Consider the following 23,915-nt stretch of genomic DNA (forward strand, 5'->3'; position numbering starts at 1 on the left):
CACATATCCGTAATTACGATTTAAGATATCTTCAACGCAATTAGTCAAAATTACAATTTTAGATATCTGAATTAAGAATGACGTGGAAGCCCCTTTGTGGTGTCCAAACAGTTGCCTGCAGAATTTTATGTTTCCTGCACACAATTATCAGTAAATGCCACAAATTAGAAAGAGCTCGACAATGTTGGAAATGCGGAGATAGCAAAACTTCATAAACTATAAGACTGCTTCTGATATCTGCAAAGAATGTCTTGTTTATTTATTTCCGACGAACCGAATGCACTTAACAGCTTTGAAATGCTAAAATTGCTATTGTCAAACCATTTTCAACATGAAAGTGGCACATTTTCAAACATCTTTTTTCGTTTTCTCTATTTTTCATTGTTTTATTAAACTTTCAAATTGCTACATAAGTCAGGGACGTTTTGACTAGACAGAATACTAATTCAAGATATCAATAATGTCTTTCTGACTAGTTGGAATGTCAATTTAAGATATCTTAAATAGAAAAGCTGTGTAATTCAAGATATCTATATTCAATTAGAGATATCTTAAAAGGAATTTTGACTAGTCGAAATTACAATTCAAGATATCTTTAATTTAGTTTTGTCTAGTCATTATTTGCTTTTAAGATATCTATAATTTAGTTTTCACTAGTCAAAACTACATTCCTCCTATCCAAAAATACATTTAAGATATCTTGAATTATGGAGTCATTACAGATATCTTTAATTAGAATTATGACTAGTCAAAACCAAAATAGAGATATCTTGAATTTACTTTATGACTAGTCATAATTTAATTGTAGATATCTGAAATGTGTATTTCAGATAGTCAGTAATTCATTTTAGATATCTTGAATTGAAGTCTCCATACAAGTCAATGGTAAATCTGACGTCATTTCGACTAGTCAGAATGTAATTAAATATATCTCAGATAGTTATTTTGTCTAGTCGAAATATAATTAGAGATATCTAAAATTGCTTAAACGTCTAGTCACAAAACAATTTGAGATATCTGGAATATTAGAGCGGTAAAACCGAATTTATGTTAAAACGGCTTGCCATAGCCAGCGGCATAAAACCTTCATATTTGGAGCTCCTTTTGCAAATCAAACTTACAAAAGTTTGAAATTTATGCTCCGATGGAGGTAAAAACAAAGATTTAAACATAGGACAATTATTTTTGTAGTTTTTAAAATCAAAAATAGATCATGGCGGCGCTTACGTTTGCGTGCTGATTGAGTTTTAACTGTTTAGTGGAAGAAAGATAATTCGTTTTCAGTATAATCTAATGGATAAATACTATTCAGGATTTACATTTAAATTAAAAGATTAACATTTAATTAAGATCTCTTGACTTATATTTGCATAATTTAATCAAAAATAAGTGTATTGTTTAAAGAACTTCAGAAATTTCTGACTTTTTTTAGAGAATTTTTGTTTTTTCTTGCAATTTTTTGCCTTTTAAACTCAGAAATGTAATTTTTTTAAAGAAAATTTCTGAGATTAATCTCAAAATTTCTGAGTTGTTTTCTACCAATTTTCTGACTTTTCAAGCTCTTGTTTTTTTTCTAGAAAATCTCTGAAATGATCTAAATTTACATCTCTTTCTACCTCCAATTACGCTGTCGTAAAAATAAAATCAGTATTTTATACATAAAGTTTTTTCAATTTTTTTGCAATTTAGTCTTACTGAATGGTCCTAAGAGCCTCTTGCTCTATAGATTAATCAAAACATTGACTTATTTTTGCGCTTTACTGGAATTGTTTACCTACATCTAAACTGTTTTGCGGATTCAAAGCAAACAAAATAAAATAACCGAGGAGACGAAATTATTTTCTCAGCTTGTTGGCACCGCAGGGCTGCCGTAGAGGCGGCCCGTCCCGCCTCCGAATCGAAAGTGGATGTATGAAGATAAACGGTCAGTTTTGTTGTGTTGGAAGAGACAGCGGGACGCGTTTTAACTCGGGTGAACGTTTCTCAGTGATGCAGGTTCTGAGCTCCTCGTGGTGAGTTCATCGTCCTGTGTGGCGGTGGGAAAATGGCCTTGCTGCTCTGGCTCCTGCTTGCCCTGCCAGCTCATGTGACTGACGCTCAGCTGAGGCCGAAGAGGAGCCGTCTGATCCTGACCGAGGCTTCCCATCTCCACCCGGCCACCTCCGGTCCCCAGCCCGGTGCCGGTCCGGAGCCTGGTGACCGGGCCACCGCGTTTCAGGTCCCGACTTTGGACGGGAAGTTCTCCTACCAGCCCGATGATGGAGCCGTGAATGAGTCTCTGGTCATCCACGCCTTCACCAACAAGTCCGGGTTCCTGGAGTGTCTCTGGAGCTCCGAGTCCTCCCTGAAGAGTCTGGTTGAAGGGCTGCCGAACCGGACCCAGGTGCTGTTCCTGTCACTGGACGACTCAGCGGTCAGTGATGCCCTCTGGATGCGGGAGCAGCTGCACCGGGCCGCCGCCAACAGGTGAGCTGGGAGGGACTCCCTGCTGGTGGGGGTCAGTTTGGAGCTAGTTGGAGCGTGTAACTTTTAAAAAATGAATTAAATAAATAAAATATATCTTTTACATTTTGTTAAAACTGTCACCGTATTGACAGCATGAGACAGATAATCTGTGAAATCTGTCTTAGTGCTGTCAATCAGGCTCTCGTATTGGCTGCTAAATGTGCTAATGGTGGAGAAACAACTTACTGTTGTAAGTTGCAAATAAAACCATTTATTTGCTGTCATCGGTGGCTATGCTAACTAGCATTAACGCAGGACGTGCTAGCTGCAGTAGGAGAGATAAAGGGGGGTTGTGATTGACAGCACTAAGACCCGCCTCCTCGCTCTGATTGGTTGTTTGTTGTTAGCGCTGGGAGAGGGTTGACAAGTTTTTTTTTTGTTGTTGTTGTTTTTGGAGGAATTTCACTTGTTATAGCAGCACAGTGACAAAATGTACCCCATTGAGTGTAAAAAAAACAAAACAATATAAACAAATGTAATAAAAGAGTACAGATAAAATTTAACAGAAACCTAAAAATCTGTTTGCAAACTCTGACCAAAACAGCCACAAAGGGAAGTGTGTTTTTTTATATTTCAGATGAGGAAGTGAAACTGAAGTGAACTCATAGTAGCACTCATGTTTTTTGTAGTTTACGCTCATAAGTCCTTGGAAAATATTCGTCATCTTTGAGCTTTCTACATTTGCTTACATTACAAACTCCAACGTAATTTATTGGGATTTTATAAGATGAATCGACACAAACATTTGGTACAGAATTTAAAACTTGCAAATGAAGCATGTTTTTAAATTCTTTTCACCAGTAAAACTCTGGAAAGTGTGGTGTGTATTTGTATTTGACCCCCTGATGCCTCTAAATAAATTGGAAGATTGTTTTTATTGTGATTAAATGTGAAAAGTGAAATGTTAATAATAACATTGCAGTTAACTGAAAGGTTGTGGGGTTTGTTGACACTCCTTGCTAAAACTAACAGCTGTGTGGAGAGACAACCTCAGTGCCGAGTCTTTACTTTAACTAGACTCTTTGGCCCAACAGCAGGAAGGAGGTTCTGACCCGGCTGCACTTCTCTCCAGTGCCGGTCTTCGCTTTGGGTAACTGGATCCCCTATGTGCTTTACTACTGGGGCTGCCTGGGACACAACTGTGGCCTCTCACAGGCTGTTTTCACCTCTGATGGTAAGGAAATGATGCTAGTTATCGATTAATCAGTTAATCTAGTTCACTGATCTTATTGATTTATGGATAAGCGGCCATTTTCTTAAAAACCTGTTTACTCTTGTACCAAGAAGGTCAGCTGTCTTTCCACAACATAAAGGATAAAATTTTATAACTCCAGAATTAAAAGAAAATTGTCTAAACTGTATTCAATACTAACTGAATAGACTGAAAACTGTGGTTTTGTTACATTTTTAAAGTTAAATGTATCTATAAAATATAACAAAACAGTAACCTCTTAGGTTGCTAAATGGAAAAGTAACAGATGAAAAGAATAGATTACACGAAACACTTCAGTTCCCATAAACAGAGATATGTTTATACAGAAGTACCATCTGTAGTTACTTTTTAAAAAAGTTAAAACTTGGCTCTATGAAGTGATTAGCTCATAACATGGCTCCGTCATGCAGCTCGGCTGAATAACCCTAATTAATTCAAATTTTAAAAATAGGTTGATAACTTAATGATAACTTTTTTTTTTTATTAATGGCTCCGGTTAAAGATGACCAGCGACGCCCTCTGCTGGATGGCGGTTAAACTACAACACTAAAAGAAAGTCTAAGCGGACGTTATTAGTTAATCGATTGAAACTAAATTCAAACTAATAAACAATTAATCGTAAATAGATTAATTATTTGATTAATTAATAGATGAATTATCTCAATAGGGAGGAGTTTTATTTTGTGTTAGTTTTTTGACTTTTGAAAATCAGGTCGTCCATTACTGACCATGCTACTTCCGGCAGGGTGGAAAATGCCAATCATTGTTAAGAGGCTGGATGCCAGGTATGATTGGCTCATGGGACACTGGAGCCCGAAGACGTATCAGCTGGCTGATGCTGGAGATGGGTGTGAACCCTCACCGCCTCTCGGGGGCGCTGTGGCCTGGGTGTCGGAAGGGAACTGCTCTTTCTTCAATAAGGTATGTTAAATTCAACACTTATTTAAAAATTAAGAAATATCTAATAGTTGTATTTTTCTAAGTATATAAAGTGCTGTAAAAAAAAAAAGTTTACACAACCAATTATTCCTTTCTGTTTTCCAAATAAACCAAACTTTCATGGAAATGTTAAAGTGGTCTTTGTTGACAGTCTTTCCAAATGTCTTTAAATGTCTTATTTTAAATATTTTTTTTTTTTTAGCTTTTCTGTTTAATACCTAAACAAGAAACTGCATAGATCAATTAGTTGTGAAAGAACCTTACAGGTCTGGTTATAAAATGTCACTGATATGTAGACATAAAATAGGTTATTTACTTTTATACTTTTATTTTATTGACTTCTGTTGTCATTTTCATTGGCTAGTTGCATTTGACATACAGAACTTTGATGCAGTAAAGTGCTAAGGAAATTTTGATTTTTTTTTTAGGTGAAAACAAGTAAAGGAGATGTTGTCAAACATTTAAGGCTTTAAAAATTTAATGCTACTGCTAGTTTTAATGAGTAAAATAATGAACCATCAATGGGAGATGAGTTTGTTGGCTAAAAGAAATGCATGGTATTGAGTACTTTAGCAATATACTTCAGTAATACGGGGGGTTAAATTGTGACTAATGTTGATTAATTTGTTCCTCCAGGTTAAGAACATGGCTAAATCCAACGCGTCCGGCGTCCTCGTCTATTCGCTCCCCGGCAACCCGATCCAGGATATGAACTGTGAAGGACAGGAGTGTTTCTTTCCTCTCGCCATCCCGGCTGCCATGGTGCATCAGGAGTCTTCGGTCGCTCAGGCGCTCCGGTAAGACCGGCTCAGGTCAGGGATTAAAAGCCTCCCAATGTTGATGCTGGTTTTACAGCTTTCAGAGGCAGAAATCTGGACGGCCTGATTCATTCACTTTGATGGCGGATTAGAGCAAGGCTAAGAAAACAAATAAATATGTGAATAAAGTTATAATATTACTAGACATAAAGTAAAAAAAAAATACGGAAATAAAGTTATAATAATATGAGAATAAAGACCTAATAATATTACAAGAATAAACTTGTACATCATAAAAGGCATAATTGTACAAAAATAAAGTCATTTTATTAGGATACAGTCCAAATATTTCAATAATAATAATATAATAAATTGTAATATTACATGAATGAACTTGTATGACAAATTTAAAGTAAATGTGAGAATAAAGTCATAATCGTTTGAGAATACAGTCCTAAAATTACGCCAATAAAGTTGTAATTGTACCAGAATAAAGTTGTAATAAACTACTAATTTCTTTATTTGTAAAACCAATGTCAAAGAATAACTTCACAACATCCCTCATTTCACCACAATTGCAAAGATTGTTTTTTGTGTTCTCATAATAGTGCGACTTTATTCATGCATCTATTTGTCTATTTTTAACCCACAGACCACACTTGAACATTTTTTATAGTATTATTTAGCAATTATTAATATTTTTAAGGTTGAACCTATTTTTCTGCTGTTTTTGTGTTTTTTGTAGGTCTGGAAAGTTGGTGAATGTTTCCTTTCAGACCACACCGTCCCCAAATTTCTTCATCAGTATTGACCAGCAGGGGGCGCTGGCTGAGATGGGCTGGTTCCTCTACCCATCATTTAGCTTCATCAACTGGCAGGCTCAGTGGTGAGGACAATAAAGTCACTCTTTATTGGCTAAAATCTGTCTATGGCCTGGAAACAGGGGCAGATTTTAACTTTTTCCCCCTCCACTCATTATTACTGCACAGTCTCCCCTCAGTCAGTCAAACGTAAACATACATGGTATCCATGGAAACGTCAGAATCTTGGCTGGAAGCTGATGAGAAACATTTGAGTTTAGCCGAATGGGTCAATACAGACCTCAAAAAGACATTGTATGGAGTTCTAGTAGTGCCAATTTCTTATATGTGTGTGTGTGTGTTGTTTTTTTTCTTTTTAGTAAAGTGTGCCTAAATTATTTATCTTTACTTCTTACTGGATTTCCAAAAATTACCATTCAATTGGAGTCAAATATATATATTTCTTTTATTGTTTTAATGTAATTTGATAATAAAATAAATTTAGGCATTTTTAAAATTAGACATTTAAAAATAAGTTTAAGTTTGTAAGTAAAAAACACAAGAAATACCCAGTTTTCTAGGCCTGTTTTTTAGTGAAATCTCTGTAAATTTGATTTATTTTTACCTCAGCTGCATCAGTCTTTGCACAGGTAATGTCTGTAGGTGGATCTATTGTTTCCAAAAATGTATAACCTTATTTATGGTATTTCAGAAAGGTTTATATGCTGTATATTGCAAAAAAAAAAAAATAAATAAAAAATCAAATTATTTTATGATCCATCCTCATTTTCTCTGAAACTGTAGCAGCTGCTGTGATAGTTGCACTTCTGATGGAGTCGCCCAAAGTGTAAGCTTATTGAAATAGTTTGTAATTGATGAGAAAAATTAAAATAGATTTGGGTTTATTATTTGAAATGCATACTTCAGAAAACCCTGTGGGGCTTATTTTAAATGCTGCACTGTGTTTCATTGGTTGAAACATAGTGCAGAAACCCAAAGATGTTGCCCCCACCAGCATGCCTGATCATTGCCCCTAGGTCTTAAACTTTTGTCAGCTGGTGTTACAGTTAAGCATACAGGAGAAACTTCTCTCACACTTTGTTTTTGCTTGGGGGTTTTATCTCCAGGTTTGAATTTGCTGCTGGTCTGCAAAACAAAATCCAAAGTCCTGCAAAAATCATTCCAGTGTTTGACAAAATCACGATGCAAGGAGACAAAGGAGCCGTGGCCACAGTCGAACTGCCGGCAGGTGAGATAATCAGCTCTATCTATGAGATACGAGAACCATTGTTAAGTTTGTTTATCCACCTGGTAATGTGACTGGTCACGAGGAGCGGACTGGTTGCACAGTTTATTTGTCAGTAGATTAGTTTTTAGGTCGTAAGAAGTAGTGTTTGTCAAAGTTGTTTTTCAGAAAGTTCTAGGAAAGATGAGAGAAAAAAGCAAAATTATTAAAAGTTGAATTTCATAACTATTTATTTTTCTGTTCAATTACTATTTAAAGTAACTGATTTAAATGTTGCTTCTGAAGCTCATTTTCTGATTGATTGCCAGTCAAATTCATTTTGTTGCTTTGTTAATGAAGCTGGCATAAGAAGCAAGAAATGGAAAAGTTTCTGACAAGAAAAAGAGCAAACAAATCTGACACTTCTTAAAAGGAAAACACAAGAACTGTGGGAGGAGTAAAATAACATTTGATGTGATTAATATAAAATATTATACATTATTTTAAGACAATTATATTATCTGGTAATAAGGTTAATAAATTATCTGATAATAAAATATTTCACCATAGAACTCATGGCTATTTAAAATAATTCATTATGAGACAGCATTTATGCTAAATTGATGTACTAATTATTGAATTGTGAATATAAAACACTTTTAAAGTTGATGCTTCTTTATATATTTTGTTGCACTGTCTGTGCATTTGCAAATGGGGTCAGAGGTTAATGCGCTTTTGGGAGAAATTACGTGGAAAAGTTTGGAAACCCCGGACACAAAAAGTGAAAAAATATACATTTTTCCATTGCATTTTACTTCAGACGCATGTTTTATATTTTGTTATTTTTGTTGTCAGATGTGTGGAACTTTGACACGCTGGAGCTCGACGCGTCGCTGTCGTGTCCCGGCAGGAGGGACTCGTCCTGCGCTGAGTGGGATCACACTGTCCAGCTGTTCGTCTGCTGCGATCAGCTGAGTCCGTACTGCAACACGGAGCTGGGACGGTGGATCACTGCCTTTCGAAGGTAGCGCCTCCAACATGCTGCTGCTTCTTGCTGCATTATATTTCATTTGAACACTTTATTTTACAGGAAATAAGGCATAAAAACTTCATAATGCAATGATATTTTAAGATGCAATGCATCTTTTAAAGCCTTCAGTTGGCTAAACTATTCAGCTAAAATCAGATGCAACCAAATAAATAAGTAAAATTACAAATCACAAAGGGAGGAGGAAAGAATGCACATTTAAAAAATGGGCTCTTTTTTTTGCTCAAATGAAAGTAATAACTATTTGAAGGCTGAAGTTGAGTTAAAATATTTTTCTGTTGTTTAAGTTGAATTTTAATTAGACCTTTTAATTTTTAAACTCTATGCAAACACCTATTCATAAATCTCTGCATATCTTTTTTTATCTCAATTGAGTCAAATGGAAAACATCACAGTTCTCTTTTAAAATTATGATTTCGAGACATAATAACTCTTGAAAATTATTAAAGCCCTTTAAACTTTCTTGAGCCAAATGACAACAAAAACATATTTTGTTGCAAAGTAGTGCATAATTGTGAAGCTAAAGAAAAGGGATTTAGTTTATCTTCTTTTTATTCTAAATGAAATAAGTATTGCTCTTTAAATAAAATCCACTCCAACAAGTTGCTTTCAGTTGACAAGTAGAAAAAAATATCTTTAAGTTTGTGGTCATTTTATGACAAAATCTGAAAAGGTTCAAGGTATATCAATTCACAAGTTTTCAAGACACATTTAAAATACAGAAATATCAAAAAGCAGACTAAAACCTCTGTATCCGTGTATTTGAGAAGCAGCATTCAGTTTCTATGCACCACAAATTTGGAACAAACTTCCAGAAAACTGTAAAACAGCTGAAACACTGGCTGCCTTTAAATCTCAACTTAAAACCCACCTGTTTAGAGTTGCTTATGGCTAAATTAGGATTAGAGTGTGGGTTTTGATGTCTTTGATGTTTTTAATGTTTTTATCTTTACTTTTTATGTCTTCAATGTTTTTAATGTTTTTTATTAATTTCTTTTTATTTCTCTTTCTCACTGTTTATCTTTTTTGATCTTTTTCAAAATGTCTTTCTCTTTCTCACTGTTTTGGTGATTTTAATGTTTCTATCTTAAAAAAAAAAATACCCGACAGGTTAGAGTCCTTGTCAAACGGCGTTTTGACTAAAGTCCAAAGGGTTGGAGTCCCAGTTGACGGCGTCTCAACTAAAGTTCTACAGCTTTTTATTTCTCTTTCTCACTGTTAACGTTTTAATTATGTTTTTTAAATCTCTTTCTCTTACGCTGTTTTTATTTTAATTATGTAAAGCACTTTGAAATGCCTTGCTGCTGAAATGTGCTATACAAATAAAATTTGATTGATTGGTTGATTTGCTTATTTTGCTGAAGTGTGAGACGTAAGAGTCAGTTTTGTTTTGGCAGAGGGACTGGACACTGGCTGACAGACGTGTCCCCTCTCATCCCTGTGCTGGACAGCAGCAAATGCACCTTCACCATGAAGACGGTGCCCTGGGCGATGCCCTGGGTCGCCTCCCTCAACCTCAGATTTAGCGCCAGCAACCGCACAGGTCAACACAGCCGCCGATTTAAAGGGGACACATCATGCAAGACTCACATTTTCCTAGTTTTTAATGTTTCAGTTTGAGTTTTTACAGCTTCTAAAAACATCCCAAGTGCTTGAAAAACCCCACCTAGCAGTTTTTGACGATAAGTTAAAAACCTCCTAAATGTAATGTTATAAGTCAGCAGCCGCTGCCCCGTTACCAAGCTGAGCTCGAGCACATTTGGCCAGCTGATATTACTGCTGTACAATGGCATCTACTCAATTACATTCACTAGAGTAAAGTTTTGGGGGGGTGGAAATACTTTTAAGAGTATTTTTACTATGCAGAACATTTTCCTTTTGCTTTAGTAATTTTATCATAAAGCATCGCTACTCTAGAGTAAAATTTCCCACTGAGAGCAACTTCTCTGAATTAAGAGCAAACATGTTTTTACCAAAATATTCACCAGACACACACTGGCAGTTTTTGTGAAAGTTTTATCATTTTTTTAATACCGAAAGAAATTGATTTGGAACAATTTTCCCTTTGCCTGATTTTGTTATTTTGTATTTATGCTATTTTTATGAATTGATTAAATTATTTTTACGTAAAACACCAACATTTCCACATAACTTTATATTCTGGTCCATCTAATGTAATTTTAGATATTAGCTGATTGATGTTTTTGATCAATTATTCAGTACTTGACTAGCTTTTTTACATTTTAAACCTCCTTAAGTCACATTCTATGGGTACTGCGCTGTTGCCTAGCAACCCCAGCCCCGTTACCTAGCAACCAAAGCAGAGCTCTAGGAAGTTTGGTCAACTAGTTTTACCGCTGTATGCGCTGTACAAAGGCTGCAGGAAATGACATATTTTATTGTTGCACTCTTGTTGGTTGTACAGGAGGCTCCACTTCTGCTTTTCAAAGATGTATAGTTGGAAAATTATGCATCTGTTTGCAGCCGTTTTCAAATGCAAGTTAAGTTAGGGGTGTGGCCAGCAGCAGCTTATTTGGATTTAAAGTGACAAGACGCCCCAAAATACAGAACTGATCAGACTAAAATCTCAGTTTCTAAGATTGATTTTGCGCAAATAAAATGTAATTAACATGTTTTGTGCAGTCCATAGATGTATCCTAACATGTTCAAGAAAACATAATAAATCACCTTTATAAAAATATTTATGTATCTCCATTTTCACTTCCATCTTATAAAATTATTTCTAAATCAGATATAGAATCTTTTGTCACATTTGATGTTGAATGGAAGCTGAAAAACCAGTAAAGCTTTTTAGCACAGTTTATTTGTCCCGAACTAAAAGTATATTTGTGTAATAGATATAAATATTTGGTATCACAGGTGACGATGTGGCCAAGCTTCATCCATTCAAAGTGACGCCTCTGTTCAGCGGGGGAACCTTTGACAAAAACTACAACAAGAGGTACCAGCCAACGAAGATCCTCATTCCTTCATCCACTAAGAAGGTACCAGATGGTATCAATGGCTTTTTTACACCCTTCCTGTCTGGAGTGTCTCACCAGCTGTGGTTGGTTTCAGGTGGAGCTTTATGCCGTTATTACAGGCCATGGCAGCGACGAGAACGGCTGCGGGGAGTTCTGCGTCACCTCCCACCATTTCCTGATCAACGGCGTTCACAACAACACTCACACGTTTGACACAGCAGGTAAGAAAAGTTCACAAAGACACTTTTTAACCAAATACTTGATTAAAATGAATAATGTTTAATCAATAGATGCAGAATAAGTAATGAAACAAGCACAGTGTTTAAGCAAACCCCAGCTATTTTTCCTCTTATTACCTAAATTTTAAAATTCAGTTTATTGTTTATATCATAACACTAGGAAGTGATCAGTAAGCAAAAAAAAAATTCAGATCAATAATTATCCTCCACTTCTGAATGCAGTTTTAGCTCATTTTTGAAACGGTTATCCGTAGAGGTTAAGCTCTAAATCAGAATTTGAAACATTTTCAGTTTTTCAATCAAGAGAAACAAAAGTGGCCACTATCATAGTAACAGAGATTTGGTTTTATTTATTATTATAATTATTATTATTATTGATAATTATTTTTAATTTTGTTAGCCATTAAATTGGATATACATATACACATATATTATTATTAATCTAAACCAGTGTTTCTCAACCCTGGTCCTCATCGCCCTCCTGTCCTCCCTTTTTTAGGTGTTTCCCTTCTGCCACACACCTGAATTGTATCTCTGGGTGATTAACAGGCTTCTGCAGTACTTGATGGTCATGCAATAATTTGAATCAGCTGTTCTGGAATGGAGGCACATCTAAAACATGCAGAGCAGGGGGGCGAAACACTGATCTAAACAATGATGTATGCTATTATTTTGAATTAAACAATAATCATCATATCAGCCCTACTCCGTATTGATAAGTCGAGCAGACTTATCAGCTTTCCACATGTTGATGGTAGAAATATCTTTAGCTGCAAATAATCAACTGTACACTTAAGGCTGCTAATAAATTTTATGAAGCAAAATGTTTTTCTCATTTAAAAATTAATTGGATTGTTTATTTGGATCTTTAATTGTATTTCTAAAGTTGTATAAAATAAGCTGAAGTTGTTAAATTAAAAATCTGATTAATCATCAAATTGTCAATTGCCTAAAATCCTGTGCAAAACTGGTCATGAAGTGAGTTCTGCACGAGTTGTCGTGCATTAATGTGTTTTAATTGTGACATTTGGACCCACAGGAACGGCTCTTGGTTGCACGATGCGGGTAAAAGATGGCGCCGTACCGAATGAACACGGCACATGGCTGTATGGGCGAGGAGGCTGGTGTGACGGCCTGCAGGTTGACCCCTGGAGGGTCGACGTCACCAAACAGGTTTGTCCACCAACACAAAGCTTCGTTCTTACAACATGTAATCATCAAGAGAGCTTAAGTACATGAATGAAATCATCTTGGACTTAATATTCCTGAAGTTAATTAAAACCTAACGATTAATCGGATTAATCGTTTCAGCCGTAATGTATTAGATGATCTTCCATAGCATTATTACAACAATTTTCCACAACAATGAATGTCTGAAGCAAACAATTAAATTAGAGGAGTCTTTAATTACTCTGAAGTGAGATGCTCTTTGTGTAATCATGCTAATTTCTGAACACTCTTAGCATTGATTTCCAAAACACTTGCATCTCCTTCATGAATTTCATCAATGACCCAGAGCCAAGAAAACCACATTCAGCAATTTTCTGTCCTCATAAGTGTGTTAAGGTTCAGATATTCCTAAACCATAAAGAAAAAAGCACATGTTGGATTGTTAAGTTTAAAAGTTTTCATGTTTATGATGTTAGACCTAAGTAATGCTAAATGTCTCAAACTCACCATATTTCTTTTGTCTCTGTCGTCTTTCAGCTGAACATGAGCGACTTTGAATCCAACACCATTGTCTATTTTGGCTGGTTTAACGGACAGGATCCAAATCCAGCTCAAAAGCCTGGATATATCATCATGTCGTCTTTTCTCATCTTCTACAAATGATGCCACTGCAATAACTCTTAATCCTGATTCAATATTACTTGTAATGTGTAATCAAAGAATACATTTCTACTAAAGAATAAATTTCTACTTTTTCACTTTGTTTTTCAGTCTTTTATTTACCTTATTTTTCCAAGAATGCTGTGACTAAACTTTCTAGCTTTTAAAATGTTTTCTTTACATTCACCAAGAGGACTCTTCACATCTTCTTCATGAAACTACCTTGCATCTCAAGAGCCTCTTCTCCATAATGGCACATAATCAAATTTCAAAGTGAAATTTGAAACTTTCACTTTGAAATTCTGAAGCACAAAAAATTTAATTTTCATTTAATTCAAAATATGAATTAAGATTTTTCTTGTTATAAATCAAACGATAAATGCATTAGTTTTCTCTACTTTTGTTTTGACTTAGTATTCAGGGTTCAAATAGATGAAAACATGTTTCTAAATTGTTTAAACTTTGTCCTCAATGTCATAAATTGAGATTCAACAATTGATGTGAGTTGCCCAAGAGTAAATTTTTCCCAGGCAGGCTAACAAACTGTAATGAGCAAATGCATATTTCTTGTAACTCTAAATAAGTATGTCACATACCAAAGCTAATAGCAAAATCATGCTGTTCACCACTCAGTTCAGCATGTGCTGTTTGTGAATGTATAAACAAGAGTATATTCAATTAGTAATTCAATTTTAAAATTTTTGTACTTTCATTAAGGATGTCCGCTGCTTCTATAAACAGTCCAGGTGCTAAAACCCGTACAGCCATTTTCTGGCAATAACTTGATGGTGATGTTTTTTGTGTCGGAAACTAACAGTTTCAAAATTACTTTGTTGATCGACAGGCCCTGCTTCCCTGCTTCCTTTTAAACACCTCCTTAAGTCACATTCTACGGCACTGCGCCGTTACCTAGCAACTCCCGCCGAATCCAGCCCGTCACCTAGCGACCCAAGCGGAGCTCCAGTACTTAGGTCAGTTGGTTTTACCGCAGCATGTAATGGTTGCTAGCTTGGTAAAAAAAAAAAAAAAAACAGCCCCTTGTTCTTTTTGCTTCGTACAAAGGGTCTAGACTCTCGGCTATTGAGAAACGATTGCTTCCTGGAGGCGTGGACTGTGTTGAAGTTTTAAATTTGAACTAATCACTACCTTTTGTCCGACATGCGCCAGTTGAAACGTACCGGAAGTTGCCTGCGCTGTAAACGACCACCCTACTGCAAGAGAGAAGAGCTGAGCGGACGGAGGTGGCAGCTAATGTTCATTCAGTTGTTTGGAAGTGTCGGTCTGAACGGCTTCGTTCGCTTTATCTGCTGCCATTGCTAAAACTACAAGCAGACTACAACAGCAGCACAGAAAATCAACGTCATCACAACTCCTTCTGTTTGCTGATTGGCACGGAATTGCACAGGAGGACAATGGCCAGGCTAAATGGTTGCAGAAAAAGGTACGTTTTTTGTTGTTGTTGTTCTTGGGTCTGTTGACTTGCATTCAGAATCTGCTGAGATTCCACGTTCTCTACTTCTGGGTATAACTCGCTGTCAAAGATGTATGGTTGTACAACTGCGCATCTGTTTGCAGCCATTTTCAGGTATATTAAGTGTAAATGTCGAGTTGGGGGTGTGGCCAGCAGCAGCTTATTTGGATTTAAAGTGAGAAGAGGCCTAAACAGATCAGAAAGGAGTTCAAAATAGGTAGAACTGAGCAAACTTAAATCTCATTATCTAAGAATGATTTTGTTAAAAAAATGAAATGTAATGACCATGTTTTGTATAGCCCATCAGGACAGGTCCACTTTAAGTAGAGGAATGTTTTTCAAAATAGGGCCTCAAATTTGGAGGGAAGATGAGGGGGGAAAAGCAAAAATAAAAACATTGAATCTAATTTTTTAATGAAACATTTAATTATTATTATTATAAAATATAAGTTCAAATAACCTAAATATTATTTGCCATGCTCATCTTTCCGATTAGCAGATTGTCAAATTGGAGGACAAGCAAATATTTAGCTTAAGTTTACACTTAGGACAAACGATGCAAAGACAATTTCTAGAAACCATGACCTGTTAATTGAATTCATTTTATTCAATTTTTGGCAGCCTTTTTCATATTTAAAGTTTCTGTTAGTACAAATCTTTCATCAACCACCAGGAGAGATTGCAGTCTTGGCAGACCCATCCTTTCCTGCGCTACAGCTTTATTCACACAATACAACATTTCCTGTCAACAGTATAAAGAAAACATACATTTATTCATGACCATCCTCTTGCAATGTAATATTGTAATCCTTTGTCGGTTTGATCTAATCACTTCATGGTTAATAATGCTCAATAACAAAGAGAAATGAAAGCACTAAAGAGAAGTTACTGGAACAGTCACATGTATATCAGACCAAAATGTTTCACTAGTGTTTATGTAATAACATAAATTTTTATTGCTAAGAGGATTAGACCTTTACACAGGTTTCTCTACATTTCTTCTCTGTATCAAACCGGTTTTGGTTTCCTTGACAGCCGCCAAACCAGAACTGGGCGCAGGAGTTCGATGTGGCATCATAGTACCACTTCATCACGTAGTCCCGACATGGGCCTGGATCCAGGTACTGGCTGCAACCCGCTGTTAGTGGAAAAAATGTCACAGATCTCAGGAAAACAATATTTGGTCTGGAAAGATAACTTGGCTCCTTACAGATTAAACTCAAAAACTGTTCTTCAGTCCTAATATTGTACCTGATCTCCTGGTGTCTGAGGGCTTTTGTGGAGGAGAAATCGCCAAAGACGACTCTTTCTTGGTCAGGGCCCTCGTTGAAACACCGGCATGTCCATTGGCTCCAGGCTGTTGGTGTTTGGGTTTGTTTGCATCAAACGGTAGGAGGAACTCTTCTACAGGTTGGTAAAGCTCCCTGTCAAAGAAGGGGAACCTCTCAGGTTCTGAAGGATTTCTGTCCTCATCTGTGTTTGGTATCTCGGGAAGGACCAACTCCGGCTCTAATTGGGATGCTGGGTAACCTGGCTGTTAAAATATATATACATATATATATATATATATTTAAATGAACTTAATAAACTGCTCATCAGCAAGTGTGACCCCCTCCATAAAGAAGGAGACTTATCTATGGACAACTGTGCAAATGGGCGCAGAACCTTGTCAATATTCCGCTAATGTTGAAAAACAATTTCACAATTGCGATGTTTCCATTAAATAAACACAGTAGCAATCTGATGTAAATAAGTTTAACGCTGTAAGTCTTCTTCATCGGTTCTGCCAGTAGTAACATCTGGTTGTTGATCACATGACTCGTGTGATGCGAAAATGTTTCTATTGCAGTTTTGCAAAACACACCAACTTCGATGCAGCTGGGAAAAAAAAAACTGACCTTAGCCAAAAATCTTTTTATGAAAAAACGTGAGTTTTTTCGACATTGGCGTTTCCATTAAACAAATTTATTTTTGTAATTCTAATTTGCAAAATTCTATGGTCAATAGAAATATAGTTGTTATAATAACAAGTAGAAAATACGTCAGCACATCTGCTATGCTTCCATTAATAACATTGCCCAAATTGGAATTACGAAAATAAATCTGCTTAATGAACACACACCAATCTCGAAAAGCATTTTTCTATGAAAGGTTTTTTGCTCTAGGATGAGGTGATTTTTCAGCTGAATCGAAATTAGTGTATTTAGTAGAAACTGTAATGGATCGTTTTTCTTTTTTTCCACATCACACAAGTCATGTGATCAACAACCAGATGTTGCTGCTGACAGAAAAAACAAAGATGATGACAGGAAGTGGTAGGAGGATGATGTCACGGCATGTTATCTAATGATTTATTGTGTAAATAAACATATTCATGTGTAAAATTGTGTTTTTTGCCATTACCGGAATATCTCTAAAGTTTTTGCACACCTTTGAAGTGGAAAAGCAGCTACTGATGAGGTAAAGTTGAACTATTGTGACCAAGATAAGAGAAAAAGTTCCTTCTTCTTACCACTATCTTGACCCTCCTGAAGTCTCCTGGGAAAGTGGGAGTGTCTCCTGCCGTCCTAAATGGAGCTCGTCCACCAGTCCCTTGTGGAATCCCAGGAAGAAGAAATGTGGCTACCTTTACGGGGTCAAACAGGTCAGGCTTTCCTTCTTCAAAGACACAACCCATGAGTCTTTCCTCAAGAGCTGCAAAACCAAAAGATCGACTATGAGCCTGAAGCTCCGGTGGGTTTCATTCAGACCAGCAGTTCTTCTAGCAAAACTCAGTCTGAAGTATGCACACCTATTTATGCATTTTTTTTGTCTAAATATCCACTACACATGCAGGAAATGAATTTTTATGGGAACATCTGCTCTCTGGTGCCACAATGTGTTGCAAAATAGCAGTTGTATATTTTGAATGGGCTTTAAAAGTTATATTTTTAGATTAGTCAAACATTAAAACAAATAATTTGACCAATTGTGAAAAGAGAAAAAAAATCAGTCATATTTTCACCATGTTATTCATTAATTTAAAAATGTCAGTTTAAATTTAAATATTTATTTAACAAGTTAAATGTTTAATTTACAATATACATATTTAGCTCCAAACTAAATATTTACCTATATATTTAGCAAACTTAATATCTAGTTCAAAACTTAATACTTGCTTCCTAAATATTTAACTGTATGTTTAGTTAAACCAAATAGTTAATTTGGATCATACTTAGCTAATTAAATATTTAGCTTCAAACTAAATAAATATAAGCGATATTTGGGACAGAAAAATTTTAAAGGAGTTGTACAAAGTGTGCTTGAATGTACCACAGGTAGCTGTTGGGCATTCATAAATGTAATTTACATAAAAAGTTAAATGTTTACAAACTAAATATTTTGCTCCACGCTGCCAACTAAATATTTACCTCAACAGCAAAATATTTAGCTTAAGTTCAGCATAAATATCTAGTTGGCAAACTAAATCTCCAGAACAAATATTTGCTACCTAAATATTTAGCTTGCTAGCTAATTATTTGTTTTGAAGCTAATATTCAGTTCACTAATAAAATATTTAGCTTGCTAGCTAATTATTTAGTTTGAAACTGACATTTTTTAATGGATAAGTTATGTAGTGAAAGCAGTCACAATTCTCTTGGCTAATTTTCTTTTTTTTTTTTTTAACAGACTCAGAAAGTGGGGCAGTGCATGAAGGCTTCTGACTTTGGAAAAAAATTGTGCAAAATCCTAATATCCTGGCATTTACCAAGCATGAATATTTTATTGATATTAACTGAGTTGAGTAGGAAAAGTTTAGAGTGATTTAATGTGAGGAAAAACATGTTAGTGTTTGGAAACAATTGGTTCAAACTGTAGCTAGAGGTAAAAAAAAGACATAAGATTATAAACATGTCACCTATAAGCGTTTTGAAGTCTTTGATCAGGAACATGTAAACCTGGTCAGGATCTGAGGCGATGAAGTTGAGCTCCCTCTTGAAGTCGTCTGAGTTGGGGTCACTTTCATTCACAATGCCGATAACAAACCTCTCAATTTGACTTTCACTAGCTTTCAGGACCGCGCTCTCCAGGCTGACCACGTCCCTCGTGTCAGTCTGTCCATCTGTGATGATGACCGCCACTTTCCTCACACCCTGCCGTGCCGCCTTAAACAACTGGTTGGCTTTTTCGATGGCGCTGCCCGTGTAGGTTCCCTCGCCCACGTAGTTCATGGCGTTAACTGCGCTTTTGACGTCGTCCGCCGTGGCTTCCTGCTTGAGGTCGACCACGACTATGTTAATGTTGCTGTAGAGGACAACACCCACACGTGTTGCGCTCCTGCTGACTGTGGTGCGGTCCACCACGGCGTTCACCAAGTCTTTGATCACTCTGAAGTTTTCAGGCCCTACGCTCTCTGAGCTATCGATTACAAAGACCAGTTCCAGAGCTGTTTGGTTGCAGGGCTTGGTGCAGTCTGATGAGGAAGAGCAGATGAAACAGAGGAGGGTGAAGAGGGTTTACATTGATAAGAGGAAGTCACGCTCGGCATCAGCTGCGTTTCCATTGACTAAAAATTTGCACAAATTGGAGATACAAAAATAAATTTGCTTCATGCGTTTTTCAATAAAAGTTTTTGCACTAGAATGAGGTGGTTTTTCAGTCATCTTAAAATTTATGTATTTTTCAAAACTGCAACTTTTTTCTCATTGCACGATGTGATCAGCAACTGGATGTTACTACTGGCGGAAACTTTGAAGAAGACTACAGGAAGTTGTAGGAAATTGTGTTTTTTTGACGTTGGCGGAATATTGACAAAGGACATTTGTAATGGAAATGCAGCTACTGTCAGCATCAGTTGGAAACAGGCCAGTTTAAAAATAAACTCATGTTTTTTTGCGCTAGGATCAGGTGGTTTTTTTAGCCATATGAAAATTTGTGTTTTTCTCAAAACTGTTATGGAAACACTTTTTTCGCTTCACACGAGTCACGTGATCAACAACCAGATGTTACTACTGGCAGAAACGACCAAGAAGAAAATGACAGGAAGTGGAGGATGATGGCGCAGCATGTTTTTTTTAATGACTTATCGCAATAACAAACTTATTCACCTGCAATTTTAAATGTAATTAGTATGTAATAAACGCTCTAATTGCAATTTTTTTGTTTGACATTAAAAGACTATCGACAAAGTTTTGCGCACATTTGTAATGGAAAAGCAGCTAACGTAGCAAAAATTAGATACTTACTGCATATCTTTTTGATTAGTTCTATAATCTCAGATTCCTGTGGAAAAAAGAGCAAAGATTGGCTAAAAACTAATGTTATATACCAGGGATGTCAAAATTTTTTGTCACATGGACCACAATCAAGTGAAAAGGACTCGAGGAAATTAGTTTTTCTTTCTTACCAATAAACTAAGCCACAGTACTTTAATCAAATGAAGTAGTCAGATTTGTTGATGTGTAAATTACTGTAGATATAAAACTTAAAAAGAGTTTTGCAGGTTTGCCACCTTAAAAAAAATCCATCCAATTTTCAAATTTATTTAATATCTCATTTGAAAAACAAAACAGATTTGGTAAATAAATTCTGAGCAATAAAAACAGGATTTACACCACTCTTTATTTGAAAATACTACAATATTTATCCAAGTTTAGTAAATTTATTAAAAGCATATCTGGGTGGAGCAAAGTTTCCTTTTGTTGTAGTCAGAATCTTCTATTGTAAAAATATTTTTAGTCTGTGATCATTTTTTGCTCAAATATGAAAAACAAAAAGGCTTTGCTTAAATAAGCCCTCCATGCTGGGGGGCAAATTTTAATTATTTTTTTAATTGCAGCCAGGGGCCGCAAGAAAGTGTCTGAGGGCCATAAATGGGCTGCGGGCCACACTTTGGACACCCCTGTCTTATAAAGAATACTGCTGAAAGCTTAGCTTCTTTGAAAACATATTACAGATTACAAAATCTTTGGTTGAATGAAAATTATTTCAAATCTAAAATCTGCAAGGAGTATAAATAATCTTGGACCCAAATGGCTTCAAATTCTAAGTTTGTAAAGTATTTTAAAGCATTTATTAATAAAAAAAAACATCTTTGCACTCACTGTTAGTCCAGGTTCCCCTTTCTGCCCCATTCTGCCCTGTTATTCAAAACAGATCATATAAAATGAGCAGCGAATTAAATACTTAAACTTAACCAAAATCACAAACTATCAATCAGTGATAGAATATCTGGTGACGAAATGCATTACCGCAGCTCCTTTGTCTCCTGGCTGTCCAGTCTGTCCTCTGTCTCCCTTTTTTCCAGGCTCACCTCTGAGTCCTCTGTCTCCCTGCAGGAGCAAAGTAACACAAACATCTTCAGTTTCTTCTCACATAATTAAAAAACATAAACAATAGAGTTTTATTTCAAAAACAATTCTAAGAATAAAATAGTACCTTATCTCCTTGCAGACCTTGTCCTGGAGGACCTCTGGGTCCTGGAAGCCCCTGAAATCCACGTTCCCCCTGGGGAAAAAAATCACCCTTTATGATGGGTTAAAACACAGCCACAATATCTCTAGAAAGGAAGTGGTTTTTATTAAAAACAACAGTGTAGATGTGGGTATGCTGTATTTTATACAGTAATTCAGCTACCAGTGTTTTAGTGTAGAATAAATTGGCACCTTCTCTCCTTGTGCACCATCTCCTGGTAAACCTGGAAGGCCAGGAGGTCCAATCGGACCTGGTGAACCCTGCAGGACACAAATATTTTTTAATTGCAGACAGTAATAGCAATCTAACGCCACTTGTGAACTACATTCTAAAACTTAATCTAACAACACAGTTTTTTAATGGTTTTTTTTAAAGGAGACCTATTATGCAAAATTAATATTTTAACATTTTTATATTTCTATTTGGGTCTCTACTGCTTCTCAAAAAACCCCCAAGTGATTAAAAAAAAAAAAAAACATCCAGCTGTTTTCTGGCAATAAGTTAATGTTTTTTGGTGTCTGAAAATTGAGCCGTTTCAAAAACCTCCAGATTGTTAAATCATATTCCACAGGAACTGCGCCATTACCTAGCAACCCCAGCCAAGCCAAGCCCGTCACCTAGCAACCAATGTGGAGCTCCTGCATGTTTGGTCAGCTGGTTTTACCACTGTATGCGCTGTACAATGGCTGCTGGAAAAGACAAGTGTTTTGTTGTTGACTTACCATCACTTGCTGCATTCTTGTTGGTTGTGCAGGAGGCTCCACTTCTGCTTTTCAAATATGTATGGTTGCATAATTGTGCGTCTGTTTGCAGCCGTTTTCACGAGTGAGCATAAATATTGGGGGCGAGAGGGTGGCCAGCAGCAGCTTATTTGGATTTAAAGTGACAGAGCCCTAAAATGGCTCATTCAGAAAGGAGTTCAAAATAGACAGAACTGACCAGACTAAAATCTCATCAAGAATGATTTTGTGCAAAAACTGTAGTGAACATGTTTTGTTATTGCCCATATTCTTATCCAAACCAGATCAAGGAGGCATAATAGGTCACCTTTAAAAATGTTTGTTTTAATCGCATCTTATAAAACCTATTTGTAAATCAAACATAAAATCTTTTGTCTTACTATCCTCTCTATACTCCAGTGACTCAAAGAGATTCCAGAGTTCCAATAAAAGCCAAAAATCCTTTATTCTGAATTTGTATTAAATGTTAACCGATTACCTTAGGACCGATCAGACCAATTCCTGGAGGTCCAGCAGGACCAGGCGGTCCAGGGAAACCTCTGTCCCCCTGAAAACCAAACAGACTTATTTAAGACAAAATTTATTGATGGTTTTATCAATAAATGAGTTTTTACCACCAAGAAACCACTTGCTGCATTCTTATTGGTTGTGCAGGAGGCTCTACTTTTGCTTTTCAAAGATGTACAGCTGCATAATTGCAACTGCAGATTAGCAAAGTTTTTCCATTATATTTTTCTACGATCTACACCTATATTACACATCAGTGGTTCTTTACATCATAGAAACATTGAAGTTTTAGTAAAATATTCTTTATTGTATACATTGTTTGTGTAAACTTTTGTTCATTAAATCATGTTTTCATGCTGTATGGTGAGACATTTACCTTGGGTCCAGGCAATCCGATGCCATCAAGTCCAGTTTCTCCTGGCAGACCAGGAGGTCCTGGAAGTCCCTTTTTAAAAAAATGACACACATCCCAGATCTTAGTGGACTTGCCTGTAACACCAAAATGAAGTTAAAAAAAATCTTTTTGAGTCGTTTGGTACTCACGGGAGGGCCGACGAAACCTTCACCTTTCGGTCCTGGAGGCCCAGGAGGACAAGGCGGCCCTCGGTCGCCCTGCAGAAACAGACTTGGAGTCACTCTAAAGATTTCCAGTGAAGATCATGAAAACCTGAACTGGTCTCACCTTGGGTCCAGGTAAACCAACACCAGGCTCTCCCATTGGTCCAACCGGACCCAGTGGACCTTGATCTCCCTGAGCAGAAAAATAAATAAGTAAACGGTTGTTTGTAAAAGATGTGAGGGTTTTAGTTTGAGAAACATCCACTGACCTTGGGACCAGGAATGCCCCTCCCTGGAGGTCCAGTCGCTCCTGGCAGTCCGACGTTTCCCGGATCACCCTAAGATGGAAATAATTAACAGAGCACATTTTTAAAAGAGAAAAATCGTGAGATTTCACTTCTTAGTGTAATGAGAATTTCATACAACGGAATATTAGGGACACAATTAGAAAATAAAAAATAATTAATTTTGAGACTGAAGTCATAATATTATGAGAATAACAGTATTTTGGTAAAGTCATATTACAACCTTATTCTAGTAATATTATGACTTTATTTGCAAAATATGTCTAATATTTTAACTTTAATGTGATTTATTCTTATTTTGACTTTATTCTCATACATCTTTATTCTCATAATATTATGA

The 23,915-nt window shown here is 36.2% G+C and overlaps 2 protein-coding genes across 3 annotated transcripts in view; one reads left to right on the forward strand and one right to left on the reverse strand.

Moving 5' to 3' along the window:
- The first annotated feature begins 1,557 nt into the window (after nucleotides 1-1,557).
- LOC106940965 (uncharacterized) lies at nucleotides 1,558-13,644 on the forward strand. 2 transcript variants are annotated; one of them, XM_015023864.1, is made up of 12 exons: nucleotides 1,558-2,466; nucleotides 3,543-3,679; nucleotides 4,464-4,639; nucleotides 5,294-5,454; nucleotides 6,161-6,301; nucleotides 7,343-7,464; nucleotides 8,296-8,464; nucleotides 9,886-10,031; nucleotides 11,369-11,493; nucleotides 11,567-11,693; nucleotides 12,751-12,884; nucleotides 13,419-13,644. In XM_015023864.1, exons 1-12 carry the CDS (start codon nucleotides 2,045-2,047, stop codon nucleotides 13,542-13,544), a joined length of 1,986 nt encoding a protein of 661 aa, XP_014879350.1. In that variant the 5' UTR covers nucleotides 1,558-2,044; the 3' UTR covers nucleotides 13,545-13,644. The 2 variants fall into 2 exon arrangements, with proteins under 2 accessions (XP_014879350.1, XP_014879349.1); XM_015023863.1 differs by having other exon boundaries at nucleotides 1,559-2,466; nucleotides 3,540-3,679.
- Nucleotides 13,645-15,595: 1,951 nt separating this feature from the next.
- Nucleotides 15,596-23,915, reverse strand: part of LOC106940966 (collagen alpha-1(XXVIII) chain-like) — a 26,181-nt gene continuing 17,861 nt past the window's right edge. The window contains exons 22-35 of the mRNA XM_015023865.1: nucleotides 23,540-23,608; nucleotides 23,395-23,463; nucleotides 23,256-23,324; nucleotides 23,089-23,157; nucleotides 22,684-22,752; nucleotides 21,657-21,725; nucleotides 21,430-21,498; nucleotides 21,243-21,323; nucleotides 21,096-21,131; nucleotides 20,238-20,274; nucleotides 18,911-19,465; nucleotides 17,525-17,706; nucleotides 16,264-16,546; nucleotides 15,596-16,150 (exon numbers count right to left, since the gene is read on the reverse strand). Of these exons, the coding sequence (XP_014879351.1) occupies nucleotides 15,981-16,150; nucleotides 16,264-16,546; nucleotides 17,525-17,706; nucleotides 18,911-19,465; nucleotides 20,238-20,274; nucleotides 21,096-21,131; nucleotides 21,243-21,323; nucleotides 21,430-21,498; nucleotides 21,657-21,725; nucleotides 22,684-22,752; nucleotides 23,089-23,157; nucleotides 23,256-23,324; nucleotides 23,395-23,463; nucleotides 23,540-23,608 (1,827 nt within the window). The 3' untranslated portion in view covers nucleotides 15,596-15,980. The remainder of the gene's footprint in view (nucleotides 16,151-16,263; nucleotides 16,547-17,524; nucleotides 17,707-18,910; nucleotides 19,466-20,237; nucleotides 20,275-21,095; nucleotides 21,132-21,242; nucleotides 21,324-21,429; nucleotides 21,499-21,656; nucleotides 21,726-22,683; nucleotides 22,753-23,088; nucleotides 23,158-23,255; nucleotides 23,325-23,394; nucleotides 23,464-23,539; nucleotides 23,609-23,915) is intronic.

Source organism: Poecilia latipinna, unplaced genomic scaffold (genome assembly GCF_001443285.1).
Source record: "Poecilia latipinna isolate Pla-1442-1.1 unplaced genomic scaffold, P_latipinna-1.0 Scaffold3433, whole genome shotgun sequence".
NCBI lineage: Eukaryota > Metazoa > Chordata > Actinopteri > Cyprinodontiformes > Poeciliidae > Poecilia > Poecilia latipinna.

Coding starts and splice junctions, on each gene's coding strand:
- LOC106940965 (XM_015023863.1), top strand. CDS start 2,045: ATGGCCTTGCTGCTCTGGCTCCTGCTTGCCCTGCCAGCTCATGTGACT. Junction 3,680..4,463: donor GGCTGTTTTCACCTCTGATG/GTAAGGAAATGA, acceptor TACTTCCGGCAG/GGTGGAAAATGCCAATCATT. Junction 8,465..9,885: donor TGGATCACTGCCTTTCGAAG/GTAGCGCCTCCA, acceptor TTGTTTTGGCAG/AGGGACTGGACACTGGCTGA.